The sequence below is a fragment of the Vulpes lagopus genome, chromosome 2, assembly GCF_018345385.1.
Source record: "Vulpes lagopus strain Blue_001 chromosome 2, ASM1834538v1, whole genome shotgun sequence".
NCBI lineage: Eukaryota > Metazoa > Chordata > Mammalia > Carnivora > Canidae > Vulpes > Vulpes lagopus.
Genome location: NC_054825.1, coordinates 161060645 through 161076707, shown reverse-complemented (window position 1 = coordinate 161076707; position 16063 = coordinate 161060645). Strand labels below are relative to the sequence as shown.

Here is a 16063-nt window from a genome sequence, read left to right as displayed (position 1 = left end):
ACATGAGATGGCGGGTGTAGCACAAAATGGAGTTAGTCCTGCTCTGCTTGTCCAGGGGTAGGGGATTTTTTGTTAGATTTCCTGGGTCCCACAAACACACAAGGTATGTGTACAACTGTTGGGGCCTTATGCCAAGCTCTACATATGATGACAAGGCCCCTCTTTCTAAACATCCAGCCTAACCCTAATCAACAGGAAACCTTTCCCCTTGCTCTGTGACTCTCTGCTTGGGATATTATTCTCCATGATCTCCTCATTGGCAGTAAATCAAGTATCTTTTGGGTGACAAACACACCTGGTATATTTTCCATCTGTTGTTATACTACCTTTCAGGCTTTTAAGACAAACATGCTAATTTTGTGATTTTTTTTTTAAGATTTTATTATTTATTCATGAGAGAAGTGGAGAGAGAGAGAGACAGACATCAGCAGAAGGAGAAACAGACTCTGTACAGGGAGTGGGATGCGGGACTCGATCCTAAGACCCCGGGACCACAACCTGAGCCAAAGGCGGTTGCTCAAACTTTCAGCCACCCAGATGCCCTAATTATGTGATTCTTGTGTGTTGTTTTTCTTTTAAATACAAAGAAGTAAATAGAAAGTTAACTCTAGGAGTGCGTGGGTGGCTCAGTGCTACAGCATCTGCTTTTGGCTCTGGTCACGATTCCTGGGGCCTGGGATGGAGTCTGCAGCACGCATGGAGCCTCCTTCTCCCTATGCCTAGGTCTCTGCCTCTCTCTTTGTGCCTCTCATGAAAAATAAATAAAACCTAGAAAAAAAAAAAGAAAAGAAGGATAACTATGACACTAAGTATGGAGTAACATAGAAACCCACAAGATGGGGCAGCCCGGGTGGCTCAGCGGTTTGGCGCCTGCCTTCAGCACAGGGCGTGATCTTGGAGACCTGGATCGAGTCCCACGTCGGGCTCCCTGCATGGAGCCTGCTTCTCCCTCTGCCTGTGTCTCTGCCTCTCTTACTGTCTCTCATAAATAAATGGGTGAAATCTTTAAAAAAAAAAAAAAGAAGAAGAAGAAAGAAAGAAACCCACAAGATGGAGGTCTGATTGAGAGCCTCCACTCCCAGAAGTAAATATCTCACTGCATGACCGTGAGAGCGTTCATTGTCCACTGGAAACTAATGTGATGTGGGCCTGGAGCTAAGGATCAAAAAGGTATCCTGAGAATATTTTGTTGCAAAAAGCTGTTTATATTAAAACATAGGGACAGGACCATACTAGAGGACAGAAAGACCTGCAGTATCCTTTTGAAAAGCCCATGATTATATACTTTTAAGGTGGGGGCAAAGATAAGGGGAATTTCTAAAGAGAATTTCATATATTAACGAAGACTTACAGGATCCTAGAGGTCTGGCTATTGCCAAACAAAAGTTGCTTTTGGCCTCTAACAAAGCATTAACGTTAAGGCAGTTGTGAATTCCTTCAGTCCTCTCAGACTCTGCCCATCTCAAGTATTTATCAGGGAACATTTCTTTCGCTTTTGTTCTCATTAGAAACTACAAGCGAGAGAATTCAGAAGTTTCCTCTTTAAATGTGATAGTTTCTGCACATCCTTCAGTAAACCTGTCTAAGATCCTTAGGAAAGATAAGAAGGAAAGTATGAATTTCATAGGGAGAAGTCTGGCAGAGAGGAGCAAGCCGAGGAAAGGAAGGTAACATTAGCTGTAGGAAACAAACTACTATCAGTGCCTAAAGAGATGGGGGAACAGAGGGCTAGCTGAGGACAAATGATGAGCCAGGGCCAGCACATTGACAAGTCCTTGAAACAGGCAGAGGGACATTCCTCTCCGGACTCAACAGTCTCGATGGTCACACTTTGCGTAGAGCAAAAGGCAATCTTTGCCTGACCCCCAGGAGCCTGTAAGTCTACTTTAACCTTTGAAATTTCTTTTAGAAATGTCCTTTATTTCTACACCCCCAAGGTAGATGTTGGCGATCATCCCCCCAGCACGTGACCCACAGATATATCCTTGTGAAGGGTCTCATGACTCAGGTTTTATTAGACGGTAATACGTGGCCTTTTCCCAATAATTGCCAGTCCCTTCAAGGTCCTGGAAACCTTGCTTCCAAAATTCCTTAGAGAGTATGCTATCCTCAAACCCCTCCCAACTCCCAGGTGTATAATCAGCCACCCCTCACAGGCCCAGGGCAGGGACTCTTCCTGCCCGCAGGCCCTGTCCTTGTGCTTTATAATAGAACCACCATTTAGCACCAAAGGACGTCTCAAGAATTCTTTCCTGGTTGTTGGCTCTGGACCTCACCTATATTCCAAAACTTCATCAACTTCATCCATCAACTTCATCAGACTGTTGTTACTGATATGTTTTTGTCCTCCTCAAAGATAAAACCAGAATATTAATTGAATTCTGAGAACACAGTGGATTTATACAAATTTCAGTCACATATACTTTCACTGTCTTGTAATACCTAGTATATATTTACATATGTTCAAAATTTTTATTTATTTATTCACGAGACACACAGAGAGAGAGGCAGAGACACAGGCAGAGGGAGAGTCAGGCTCCTCGAGGGGAGCCAGGCATGGGACTGGATCCTGGGACTCTGGGACCACGCCCTGAGCCAAAGACAGACACTCAACCACTGAGCCACCCAGGCGTCCCTACCTAGTATAGTTTAAATAGAGTATCTTTTTCATATTCCTTTTTTTTTTTTAATCTTTTTCATATTCTAAACAGCAAGTCTCTTCTTTTTTAAGAGCATTCTGTGTTATCCTGGACCTTATATATATAATAGCGTTTATTTGTGCGTTTTCTTATTCCTGGCCTACACAGAGCTGATAAGCATTCAGGTGGGCCCTAAAGGACAAGTGTTTTCCTTGGCTGATATCCCAGGACCCCGTCAGCAACAGGAATGTTGGACTCAATATCTTCTCTATGGATCTGTCAGCGAGGGTATATTTTCAAAGCTTGCAGAACTGTAATTGTAGGACAGCCCTAGTGGCCCAGCAGTTTAGTGCCACCTTCAGCCCGGGGTGTGATCCCGGAGACCGAGGATCGAGTCCCATGTCAGGCTCCCTGCATGAAGCCTGCTTCTCCCTCTGCCTGTGTCTCTGCCTCTCTTTCTCTCTCTGTGCCTGTCATGAATAAATAAATAAAATCTTTAAAACAAAAACAAACTGTAATTGTAAAGTACAACTGTTGGGGCACCTGGCTGGCTCAGATATTGAGTGTCTGCCTTTGGTTCAGGTGGTGGTCCTGGGATGGCGCTAAGCCACTGAGACACCCAGGCTGCCCAATAAATAAAAGTCTTAAAAAAAAAAAAAAAAAAGTAGACTTCTAGGGTCCTGGGGGTCAAGCTAAGATTTCCTTTTGCCCTTAGCAAAGTATTAACACCGAGAGAGTTGTGTCCATAGAGGAATGTCCCTCTGCCTGTTTCAAGGAACTTGTCAAGGTACTGCCCTGGGCTTGTGCTTTGTCCTCAGCTGGCTATCTGTCCCCCCCACTTGCCACACTGTTTTCCACAGTGAATGTGCATATTGCCCTCCCACCACCAATATATGAGAATTCTAATTTGTTAACACTCTCCTTTGAAATTTTTTCTCCATTTTAGTCAGTCTAGAAAATACTGAGTGGTTTCTCACCATAAAATATGAAGTGGTCTTCCTACAGTTGTCCTGATGACTCAAACTGAAACCACTTAAAAGCATAAACTTGAACAAAATCAAAATGGCTGCATTAAAACATCAGCAGGACTTAAACTAAGCATCCCTTTTCCTCTGTTCTGCAAACCTCCTCTCCCCTTTCTTAGCCTTTTGTTTCAGGAAAACAGTTCCACCCTGAAAACATGATGAACAAAGCTGGTAGCACAGACACAATTCCAGTCAAAACCAGCTACATCCTGTATTTTCCCACAAAAGCCCAGCCCCTTCCTGTATTTTAATGAATAGAATATAATGGTTTTTGATGTGTTAACACTGATATGTAATGAATGATGTATTATCTGGCCACCACTAATTCCCTACCTTACTTTAAGAACGCAGACCACAGGGATCCCTGGGTGGCACAACGGTTTGGCGCCTGCCTTTGGCCCAGGGCGCGATCCTGGAGACCCGGGATCGAATCCCACGTCGGGCTCCCGGTGCATGGAGCGTGCTTCTCCCTCTGCCTGTGTCTCTGCCTCTCTCTCTCTCTCTCTCTGTGTGACTATCAAAAAAAAAAAATAAAAGAATGTAGACCACAGGGATGCCTGGGTGGCTCAATAGTGGGCATCTGCCTTTGGCGCAGGTCAAGATCCCTGGGTCTTGAGATCAAGTCCCACATCAGGCTCCCACAGGAAGCCTGCTTCTCCCTCTGCTTATGTCTGCCTCTTTCTGTGTCTCTATCTCTCATGAGTAAATAAAGTCTCTAAGAAAAAAAAAATGCAGACCACAGACAGTATCTACCACCCGTTTGGTAACAGAGTGACATAATACAACTAGTAATCCATTTTCGCAGTGGCCTCAGACTTTTTATAAGGCATGGCTATATTTCCCCACAGTTTAGTATTGCATCATTTTCTCCTCCTTTTAACACTTGGGACAACAAGATGAATATATTACAGATGATTTTAAAGGTATTATTGGCAGTTTAGGTAAACTCCTCCATCATAGTGCTACCTGACATCCATTCTGTGTAGTCAGGTGGTTTGCAGGGGACGTGAACTGACACAAGACCTTTTCACTAGTGCACTCCCTAAATAACACCCTGCAGAGTCACAGGATAATAATAACTACTGATATGATACCTCAACCACCCCCTTGAGATCAACCATCTTCCCAGGCATCCTAGGCATTCCCCCTGTGCTCAGTGTTTGTTTGTTTGTTTTTTTTTTAAGGTATATTTATTTATTCATGAGACAGAGAAAGAGAGAGAGGCAGAGACACAGGCGGAGGGAGAAGCAGGCTCCATGCAGGGAGCCCAATGTGGGACTCTATCCCGATCCCGGGACTCCAGGATCACACCCCAGGCCAAAGGCAGGCGCTAACCCGCTGAGCCACCTGGGCTGCCCTGTGCACACTTTAGAGAAGATCCCCACAGAGTTTACTTAATCTGTTTTTGTCTCAATGGCTCATTCTGGACTTACCCAGGAACTCCAAAGCACTCTACCCATGGATCCTAATAACAGATTGAATCCCACATCGGAATGGAGGGGTTCTTTTGATGTTTAAATGAATATCCACACATGGCAGTAACTGCGTATGTAATAGATATCCCATAAGTAGGAGGAAAATATTCCAACATGAGGCAAGACATGAGAGAGGAAAATCGTAGGAAGAATAATTGCATGAATTCTTCATGTGGAAAGAGGAAACCTGTCTCTGGGTTGCATACCTGCCTGTGAGTACACAAAGATAAATTGTATTTGTTTTATTTTTTAATTATCTCCAGTTCTTCTGTATCTCCTCAATTTCTTTCCAAGCTACAGCATATGCATCACAGACAATTTTCCACCTGTGTTGTGTCTAGAGTGTCCACACTGACCTCTTAATTGAAATTAGAGGGATGTGAGGCAGGTGGGCCAAGGATTAATTCAGACATTTAGTGAAATCTAATAATCTATTTCATTTTATAGCTGTGTGCTTGTGTTCAGCTATACCAAGAAAGAGCAATACTTACAGAAAATAAGACATATATATATATATATATATATATACATATATATATATATATACATATTTTAAGATTTTATTTATTCATGAGAGACAGAGAGAGAGAGAGAGAGGAGATCGAGAGAGACACGTAGCCAGAGGGAGGAGCAGACTTCACGCCTGGAGCCTGATGCCAGACTTAATCCTGGGACTCTGGGATCATGCCCTAAGCCCAAGGCAGGACTCAACTGCTGAGACAGTCAGGTGTCCCACCTAATCAGTTCTAAATAAAAGACTGTCCTTGGAGACTCACGTTGACAATCCTGTCAGGACCCCTCTCACTCTTGAGAGCTTTTTCTGTATCCTTACTTAATGAAACTTTATGGCTTTATTCACTCTCTGTCTTTGAGATTCATTCTTGGATTCCTTGAGACAAGAATCTTGCTCTTCCACTTCATCAGGAGCTATCTAGTTTCAATAGGAATTGTGTTTGTGCTACAAGCTCAGTTTATAATGTTTTCAGTTAGGATCAGATTCCTTAAAAAAAAAAAAAAAAAAAGTCAAGAAGGGAGGAGGGGAGGATTCCCAAAAGAGAAAAAGGGTTACCAGGTTTAACATCATGCCTCACTGATGGGTTTTTTTTGTTTTTTATTTTATAAAGATGGGTCTTTTTTTTTTTTTTTCAGATTTTATTTATTTATTCATAGACACAGAGAGAGAGGCAGAGACACAGGCAGAGGGAGAAGCAGGCTCCATGCAGGGAGCCCGATGTGGGACTCAATCCCAGGTCTCCAGGATCATACTCCAGGATGCAGGTGGCGCCAAACCACTGAGCCACCGGGGCTGCCCGCCTCACTGATGTTTTAATGCAGATGTTTTAATGCAGACATTTTGATTTTCTTTAACTTCATACTTTTAAGTGGTTTCAAGTTCAGTCACCAGGACAACCGTAGTAAGACTACTTGATATTTTACAGTGAGAAACCACTGAATATTTTCTAGAATGGCTAAAATAATGAAAACACGATAATACCCAATTTTATTTTATTTTATTTTTATTTTTATTTTTATTTATTTATTTTTATTTTTATTTTTTTTAAGATTTTATTTATTTATTCATGAGAGACAGAGAGAGAGGCAGAGACCCAGGCAGAGGGAGAAGCAGGCTCCATGCAGGGAGCCCGACGCAGGACTCAATCCCAGGTCTTCAGGATCAGGCGCTGGGCCGAAGGCCGCACTAAACCGCTGAGCCACCCAGGCTGCCCCAGATAATACCCAATTTTAATAAAAATATGGATGAATTAGAATTCTCATTTACTACTGATGGTGATGTGGGAAACAAAGGCAAAAGAAAAAATTAAATTTCCTTACTGCCTGCAGCCTATTGACAAGTCCTCAACTAAGTAGAGTGACCTTCCTCTGGGAGCTCAACTATCTGTATGTTGACACTTTGCTTAGGGCAAAAGACAATCAGACAATCGTACAATAACATTATTCTACCACCACCCCTCCTCCTGTCCTTTTCTCCCCCACCCCCATCTATGAGTCTATTCTTTATTTTTGTAAAGACTTTTGTTTATAAATAATGAAAGAGAGAGAGAGAGCAAGTGACCTGGGGGTAGAAGCAGAGGGAGAGGGAGAAGCAGATTCCCCACTGAGCAGGAAGCCCCCATCCAAGACTACATCTCAGGACCCTCAGATTATGATGTGAGCCCAAGGCAGACATTTAACAGACTGAGCCACCCAAGTGTCTCCTTTGTGTTTACTTTAACATATAAAAATTCCTTTAGAAACTATCTTTATCTCTACCTCCCAAGATAAATGTTAGCAATTTTCCTCCGACATATAGCCCACCAATATACATCTGAGGTGTCTCGTGACAGGATTTATTGAAGAGTACTAAGTGTCCTTTCCTTCCAAGGAGCTAGCCCCTGGAACGCCTGGGTCGCTCAGCGGTTGAGCCTCTGACTTAGACTGGGGGCGTGATCCTGGAGTCCCAGGTTTGAGTCCCACACCGGGCTACCTGTGGGGAGCCTGCTTCTCCCTCTGTGTGTATGTCTCCCTCTCTCTGTGTCTCTCATGAATAAATAAAATCTTAAAAAAAAAAAAAAAGCTAGCCCTGTCGACATCCTGGAAGCCTTCTTTCCAAAATGCTTTGGAGGCTCATGCTGTCCCGAACATAAAGCAGAAACATCAAAACTAGAAAAATCAGTGTTTGCAATTTTTAAATGTGAGGAATTTCTGGAGAAAAAGAGGACATGGCCTCTGACCCAGGACACCAGGCTTTCCTGACAACGGGCCATTTCTTCTCTCCCAACTTCAAACTATATAATCAGTCACCTGTTGCAACCCCAGTGCAGCTCTTCCTGCCCATGGGTCCTGTCCCTGTACTTTAACAAAACCACCTTTCTGCACTAAAGACGTCTCAAGAATTCTTTCTTGGCTACTGGCTCCAAACCCCAACACTTTACATCAATGGGAATTTCTTTTTATTTACTTATTTTTTAAAGATTTTTCTTTTTTTCATTCACGCATGAGAGACACAGAAAGAGGCAGAGACAAAGGCAGAGGGAGAAGCAGACTCCCTATGGGGAGCTTGATGCAGGACTTGATCCCAGAACCCAGGGATCACACCCTGAGTGGAAGGCAGAAGCTCAACCACTGAGCCACGCAGGTGTCCCATCAATGGGAATTTAAAAAGTACATTTAATTTGTACCATTATTTGGCAGGGACTTATGAAAATAAACTTTCCTATGGAAGGGGAGCATTTTGTCACCACAAAACATGTCTCTTTGGCCTAAGGATTATTTTATTTTATTTTATTTTATTTTATTTTATTTATTTTATTTATTTTATTTTATTTTATTTTATTTTATTTTATTTTATTTTATTTTATTTTATTTTATTTTATTTTATTTTATTTTATTTATTTATTTTATTTTAAGATTTAATTTATCCACAAGAGACACACAGAGACAGAGACTAAGGTAGAGGGAGGAGGAGCAGACTCCATGCAGGGAGCCCAATGCAGGAGATGCGGGATGCGGGCCTGGTTTCCGGGACTCCAGGATCACACCCTGAGGGGAAGGCAGACGCTTAACCCTTGAGCCATCCAGGGGTCCCACCTAAGGATTATTTTAAAGAAACAAAGGAAAAGCTCTGAAACCCAGTAGAAGGTGCCTTTTGCAACACACATTTGTATTTATAAGGGAAAGCTCCACTTGTAAGGGTGTTTTCCTCCGCGTAGCTGCAAGAGGGAGAAAGTGTAAATTCCAGAAACTGATCACTGGAGAAGACATGGATTTAAATCTGGATAACAACCAAAAGAACGGTCATTCCTTTTGGCCTGGTCGCCTCTCCAAATGCTTCCCAATAGGATCATGTGTGGAGTTTCAAAAAGAATCATATCTAGTGCCCCCCCCCCCGCATTCTGTCATTCCGTGAGGGTGGAAACAACAGTGTTGTTTTAATTAAATGCACATGAGCCTGGGAGGGTCAGTTCCATGCAGCACACTTTTCCTAGCCTCCAGTGGAATCTGTCTCCATCTGTGGAAGAGTAGGCCCCCTGAAAAGCAGAGAAGGAAAAACTCAAAGATTGGTCTCCAGGGAGAGAATCAGTTCTGAATAGCTCCTGACACAAAGGATGAGGAAGTTGGGCCTTTGCATTTCAAAGTCCTACCTGCAGGCGAGCAGCTTCCGAGAGGCTCTGCTGGTGGCTTTAAAGGCATTTTTTCTGGTGCAGCTGTGATTTCTCCTGCAATCTCTTCTGAGAAAGAGCTCTAGAAAAGGAGGTGACAGACGAAATGGCCAGTTGTCAGGTAAGCCTTGCATCCCAGGTCAGAGGCCATGTCCTCCTTTTCTCCCCAAATTCCTCAGATTTAGATATTGCAAACATTGGTTTTTCTAGTTCTCATGTTTCTGCTTTATGTTTGCACCTAATTTTTAAACCTTTTCAGAAATGACACTCAAGATCAGGTCTTTAGACCACTTCTCCCTATTAACCAGAGCCTTTTATCCCTTCTCCCCAATCTGGCTCTCAGTAGGCCATCAACAGTTGTCACTTTGAATTACAGACCTGCGTGCAAGTATTGAAAATAGTTCCTTTGTGAGAGATCCACGGGGACGGTGTTGAGTTAAAGAATCCTTTTTTTTTTTCCTTTAGACTTTATGAATTTATTCATGAGAGACACAGAGAGAGAGAGAGGCAGAGACACAGGCAGAGGGAGACGCAGGCTCCATGCAGGGAGCCTGACGTGGGACTGGATCCCAGGATACCAGGATCTCGCCCTGTGCCGAAGGCAGGCGCTAAACTACTGAGCCACCCAGGAATCCCCCAAGTTAAATAATAAACACAGTGGATATAAGATCCCAAAAAAAAGGGAATATTGTCTGAGAACAAACGGGGGCCCAGTCTTACTGTTTAGAATATGGAGAAGGTACTATATTTAAAATATACTAGATATTACAGGAAATGGAAACCGTCTGTGACTCTGTTGGGCCCAAGACTGCGAATCTGAGAAACCACCAAGGAGCCGACACGGATGCAAGTACACGAGGGTTTATTTACAAGCTTGAGCTTGGGTCCAAGTATACTCCACACAGCAGAGCAGGGGCTTGGACCCCTGAAGTGGGTTACAGCTGGTTTTTTTATGGACTGGTCTAGGGGATTTTCAGAAGGGGCGGAGGAATTTTTGTTTTTCCTTTCCAATATGGGGAAAGGCGGTGGGGGGGAGTTTCTTAAGATCTGATACGGGATTCTCTGCAGAGGGCATTCTGGGCTTTATGGTCTTTCCCATATGGGATTCCCTGCCTAGGACATTCTGCAGTTTTTCCTGTAAAGTTCACCTCTTATTCCTAGGGGCCTAAGATGGCTGTACTTGTGCTAATGCTAAACTTGAGGTGGAATGGCCTTAATTTTTCTTGGCCTCCACAACTGAAGTTTGTATAAATGAAGAGTATTCATAGTTTACATTCTGATTTACTCTTTAGGGGCCACAAGAATGTGGTGCCTAAATGGGGCGTCTCTTGATTGGATGCAGGCCCCCAAATACAGGGCTACCATCAGATAGAAGCTGGTAGCAGAGGAAGTGAGAGAATTCACCTGAGGCAGAACAAAGGAGCTAGAAGTTCACATTGAATAGACAGCGAGGGAGCTGGAGGGAGCTGCAGGTAGGACCACAGAGGAGAGGCTGTCTGCAAAGAGGTATAGAGCGTGGGGGCTGTGGTTAAAGGGGGAAGATGAGGAGATATGGCAACAAATGGAATCTTCCCTTTTTTGGGGAAGTGTACCTGGTTGTAAGAAGCCCTTTGGCTAGTTCAGGCCTCTGGACACTTCAGGGTGGGTCGCCTGATGGGCCTGTCTGCATTCAGCCAGGTGGTCACTGGCTCTTTCTGCATTCCATTGCTCAAGCCTGTTTGCCTAAGAGCAGCGACTATGAAGAACACACTGTTGCAGGGTTCTTGTCTGCCGAGTGGAAGAATGACTCTCGTGGACACAAAAGGGTGAAGTGATAGTTTACCAAGTGAGGGTGAGAACAGAAAGAAAGCTGTCTAGAGTGAGAGGGGTTTCGAACTGGTTGCCAATGAAGGCTTTTATGTTTGATCTTTTGTAGACACCTGACCCTGGGACTTAAATCTTGACATCAGCACTGATAGCACCAGGATTACTTCTCCTTTCGCTATCTCATCTCTGTGGTTTAAAACAAACGAGTTGGTCTGTTTATGTTCCCTTATCTGTGGTTTTCTTACGGCTCCCCATTTCTGGGATTTTTGGTGAGCCCTGCCTGTCCCTTCCTCAACACCAGTAGTAATGGGTCCTTCAGTGTTCCTTAGGGACGGATATCAACGTTTCATTACAGCTGGTGTTAACTTCTTTTGGTTTGATGATCTGCTAGATGTCTCTGCTGCAATGATCCTATTTTCCTTTTCTCTTTGTAAGGATCTTAGATTTGCTGAGCAATGTGCAGAAACCATCGCTTTTCACCTGGAAACTTCTTTCTTCTGAGTTTCTCTTTGCTTGTAGTTTCTTAGGAGAACAAAGCAAAAGAAACGTAGGTAAAATGAAACGTCCATAGTGAGATTTGCAGCTCACTGATAATACTTGAGACACGCAAAGTCTGACTTTTCTCAGGGAATTCACAGCTGCCTTAGTGTTAATGCTTTGCTTGAGGCAAAGAGCAACCTTACCTTGATGGTAGCCAGACTCCCAGCATCCTAGAAGTCCTCTTGAACAGATGTAAATCCCTTTAGAAACTTATTTTATCTATACTGTGCACCCCCCCCCCCAGCTTAAAAGCATATAATCCGTGCTTCCTCAAAATCACACTGCAGCTTTTTCTGCCCATGGGTCATATCCCCGAGCGTTAATAAGAAAAGGATTTTTTTCACCAAAAATGTCTCATGGATAGTTTCTTGACCTTTTACTCCCAACCCACACCAAGCAGTTTCCACTGGACATATGAAAACTCAGCTTCATGTAGTTGATCATACCGACTTCAGGGAGTGGAGGTTCTCCATCAACCAGACTTCTGTCCTGTGAGTTTTTATTATATTCCACACTTATGTCACTGACATACTCCTTTTTTATAAAAGCTTCTATTTATTTACTCATGAGAGACACACAGAGACAGACATATAGGCAGAGGGAGAGCAGACCCTTTGAGGGGAGCCCGACCTGGGACTCCATCCTGGGGCTCCATCCTGGGGCTCCATCCTGAGACTCTGGAATCACGTCTGGAGCAAAAGGCCGAGGCTCAACTGCTGAGCCACCCAGGTGTCCCACACTTCTGGTTTAAAGGCAAACGTTTTTTGCTTGTATTCCCTCATTGTGCTAGACTCAAATAATAGCTGTTTTGTATCTATCTCATGTCTTTGTATAGATGGGGTGAATGCAAGAAACAACATTATCCACAAAGAGATTTATAAGTCTCAGGTCATTGACAGTGTTTCTTAAATTCGTCACCATGACAATTTGCTGCTCTGTCACGTTTCTTTTAAAGATTCTTTCTTTATTTGAGAGAGAGCTCATGTGAGCACAAGCAGTAGGAGTAGCAGAGAGAGCTACCATTTAAAAAAAAAAAAAGTTGATGACTACATTTGTAGCCCACCAAAACTTTCCCTGTAAGAAAAAGACACAACTTAACTGTATGATATAAACATAGTATTCAATAACGTGTATACCTATGTTGATGCTTTCAATATACAACTTCCATTGGATCAACACACAGTATTTATATATTTATGTATTTAAAGATTTTATTTATTCATTCATGAGAGACACACACACAGAGAGAGAGAGAGAGAGAGAGAGAGAGGGGCAGAGACGCAGGCAGCAGGAGCGGCAGGCTCCATGAAGGGAGCCCAATTGGGGACTGGATCCCAGGATCCCAGGATTCCAGGATCACGCCCTGGGCTGAAGGCAGGAGCTAAACCGCTGAGCCACCCAGGGATCCCCAACACACAGTATTTATAAGTTTTGTGGATCACATGCTATCCTCTGACCTCAAAGTTAGTACATTAGAGCCTAATACCATGTTAAATACTATTTTGCTGCATAAAGCAGGAGACGCCCGTAAGACAGAACTAGTTCTAAAATAGCTCAAATGACAGGAGTTCACTGCTTGGTGAGTCACAGATGGAAACTACACTACATGGGGTTCTCCCACACAGGGATCTTGATTTGCCACAAATAAGATTATAGGGCATAACTTCCAAAGCAGAGACTCACAGAGCAAGGGGAAATGATGAATGATTTCCTATTATGGGGGGTTAGGGTGGATATTTAGAAAGGGTAGCCTGTTACCTTATGTAGAGCTGGCATAAGGTTGCATATAGACGTTAAGAAAATACTTTGTACTTTAGGTAAATGATGTTTGTCCTCCATGCATGGAGAATTTTAGTATTATAATGAGGTAAGAGTAACTATAGATGACTCCATGGGTTACACCTTAGTCTGTCTGCCTCAACCTGCGCCAGGCCAAACACTTCCTCGGGGCAGTCATTCCCCTTCTTCATTGGATAGTTTCTGTTTCACCACTGGAGACTGCCCATGAGGTGTTTTGGCCTCAGTAAAGGCTAAGGTGGAAAGAAGAGGTTAAGTAAAATGTGAGAGACTAGGGTTGGCATTTATAAGCAGGTAAGCAGAGAGGGTCAGATCATGGGTTCTAGCTGGTGACACTAACTCCCTCTTTCATCTTAGGTACGTTGTGAACTCTTGTCAATGGCCATTTGGTAATTGTGGGATTTATTGCAGGGACTGCTGACGTTCAGGGATGTGGCCGTAGAATTCTCTCAGGAGGAGTGGAGATGTCTGAACCATACTCAGCGGGAATTATACAGAGATGTGATGTTAGAGAACTATGGACACCTCCTCTTCGTGGGTGAGAATAACTGCTCTGAGATTTCCCAAACCAACTCAAGGTTTCGTTCCTTCCTTTGAAGACTGTCTCTTGGGTGATTCCTCATTGCATGACTGGAATCCAGTCCATGCAGTAAGGAACATAAGTTGGGGTTTTTAGATTTATTTGTTTTTATTTTTATTTATTCATGAGAGAGAGGGGTGGGGAGCAGAGGAAGAAGCAGGCTCCATGCAAGGATCTCGACGTGGGACTTGATCCCGGGACTTCGGGACCACACCCTGAGCCAAAGGCAGATGCTCAAGCAGATGGTCAACTGCCGAGCCACCCAGGCAACCTGGGGTTGTAGGTTTAGAGAAAAATCTTAATGATATTTGCTTTTCAGCTTTAGCTTCCCCTTCCTTAAGGTAACATCATTTCTGTAGATTAGTGGCAATTCTGAACATTGAGCAGCATAAAATGGTATTGCCAACATTTTTTTTTTAGATTTTTATTTATTTATTAGAGACACACACAGAGAGAGAGAGAGAGGCAGAGACTCACACAGGCAGAGGGATAGGCAGGCTCCATGCAGGGAGCCCGACATGGGACTCGATCCCAGGTCTCCAGGATCACGCCCTAGGTTGAAGACGGCGCTAAACCGCTGAGCCACACGGGCTGCCCTTATTGCCCACATTTAAACTCTAATTTTTACTCATTATTATATCAGCAGTACTTGGAAGTGGAAGTCAGGATGTGAATATTTGAAACCCTACCTGTTCTAAAGTGGCTGTTGGTCAACAGTGTTTGGAAATCATCTTCTGTTATTTTACAATGGCCTCTCTTCTCTATTGAGCACAATAGTGGATTGAAAGAATCTCCAGCAATACTTCTATTCCCTTTCTCTAATAAACAGGTCTAATTGTATCAAAGCCAGATTTGGTCTCCTTTTTGGAGCAAAGGAGGGAACCTTGGGATCTGCAGACAAAGAAGACAGTAGCCATCCATCCAGGTAGGTGGGAATATGTGAAGCAGATGACAGAAGTTGAGGTCCGAGTCTAAAGGAGGACGATAGACCCTAAAGTGCGGTTCCAGTAGCTCTCCTTGAATCAAAGTCAGTTGGGGAAGCCCAGTTGTATTTCTCTGTCTCTTCCAAGGGACATCTATTATGCAACATTATCATGCTCTTTTATTCTCTTAAGGATTCTCCTTCAGGTCCAGTTATGGTCCATCACATCCACAGGGAGGGCCAGGAGACTCCCATGGGAATGGGAGGGCCTCCATAATCTGAGAGCTTCTCCATCGTTTTGAGGACCTTGGGGAAATCTCCGTGTTTCTGAAGAACTTGATGCTAACTCTTTTCTAAGATCTGTTTTGCCTCGTGTGGGAAGTGTGCCAGAGTTGTGGTTGGCATACGGGTTTTGGTGCAGAAATCCCAGGAACACTAGAGACAGACATCCCATGATTTCTGATATATGCATTCCACTGTTATGGAGGCTTTAATCTTAATCATACAAAATTAGAAACTCAGTGATTTCATCAGATAAAGTCCCTTGATGATCCTTGCCTGAATTATTTAAGATTTGCATACTAGTCCTGGCCAGTTACATTATTTATTCTACCTTTATTTGCTAGCACTTTATTTTTTATTTTTTTAAGGTTGTATTCATTTATTCATGAGAGACACAGAGAGAGAGAGAGAGAGAGAGAAGCAGAGACATAGGGAGAGAGAGAAGCAGGCTCCATGCAGGGAGCCCGATGTGAGACTCGATCCCGGGACTCCAGGATCATGCCCCGAGCTGAAGGCAGGGGCTCAACGGCTGAGCCACCCAGGCATCCCTAGATCAAAAGTTCTGATATGACATGGGCATGTATGTGCTTTATAAGAAGTGAAGTAGATAGTAAAATTCCCATATTGAAAAAATGTTTTGCATATAGAATAATTTTACTTCGAATAATTCTTTTTTTAAAAGATTTATTTTTTAAGTTTTATTTCTTTATTTTTATTTTTATTTTTATTATTTATTTTAAAGATTTTATTTATTTATGAGACACAGAGAGAGAGAGGCAGAGGGAGAAGCAGGCTCCATGCAGGGAGCCCGACGTGGGAACTCGATCCCGGGTTTCC

At 43.3% G+C, this 16063-nt stretch overlaps 1 protein-coding gene across 6 annotated transcripts in view; it reads left to right on the top strand.

The window, feature by feature from the left end:
- The window catches only part of LOC121484470 (putative protein ZNF720), a 110850-nt gene extending 95257 nt beyond the window's left edge, over positions 1–15593 (top strand). For 3 of the 6 annotated variants that reach the window (XM_041743783.1, XM_041743782.1, XM_041743781.1), the window contains 3 exons: positions 13854–13980; positions 14852–14947; positions 15138–15593. In XM_041743783.1, coding sequence (XP_041599717.1) covers positions 13854–13980; positions 14852–14947; positions 15138–15226 — 312 coding nt within the window. In that variant the 3' untranslated portion in view covers positions 15227–15593. Of the gene's footprint in view, positions 1–13853; positions 13981–14851 lie in introns of all 6 variants that reach the window. The other 3 variants (XR_005986042.1, XR_005986044.1, XR_005986043.1) reach the window with 1 other exon arrangement.
- Positions 15594–16063: the final 470 nt, after the last annotated feature.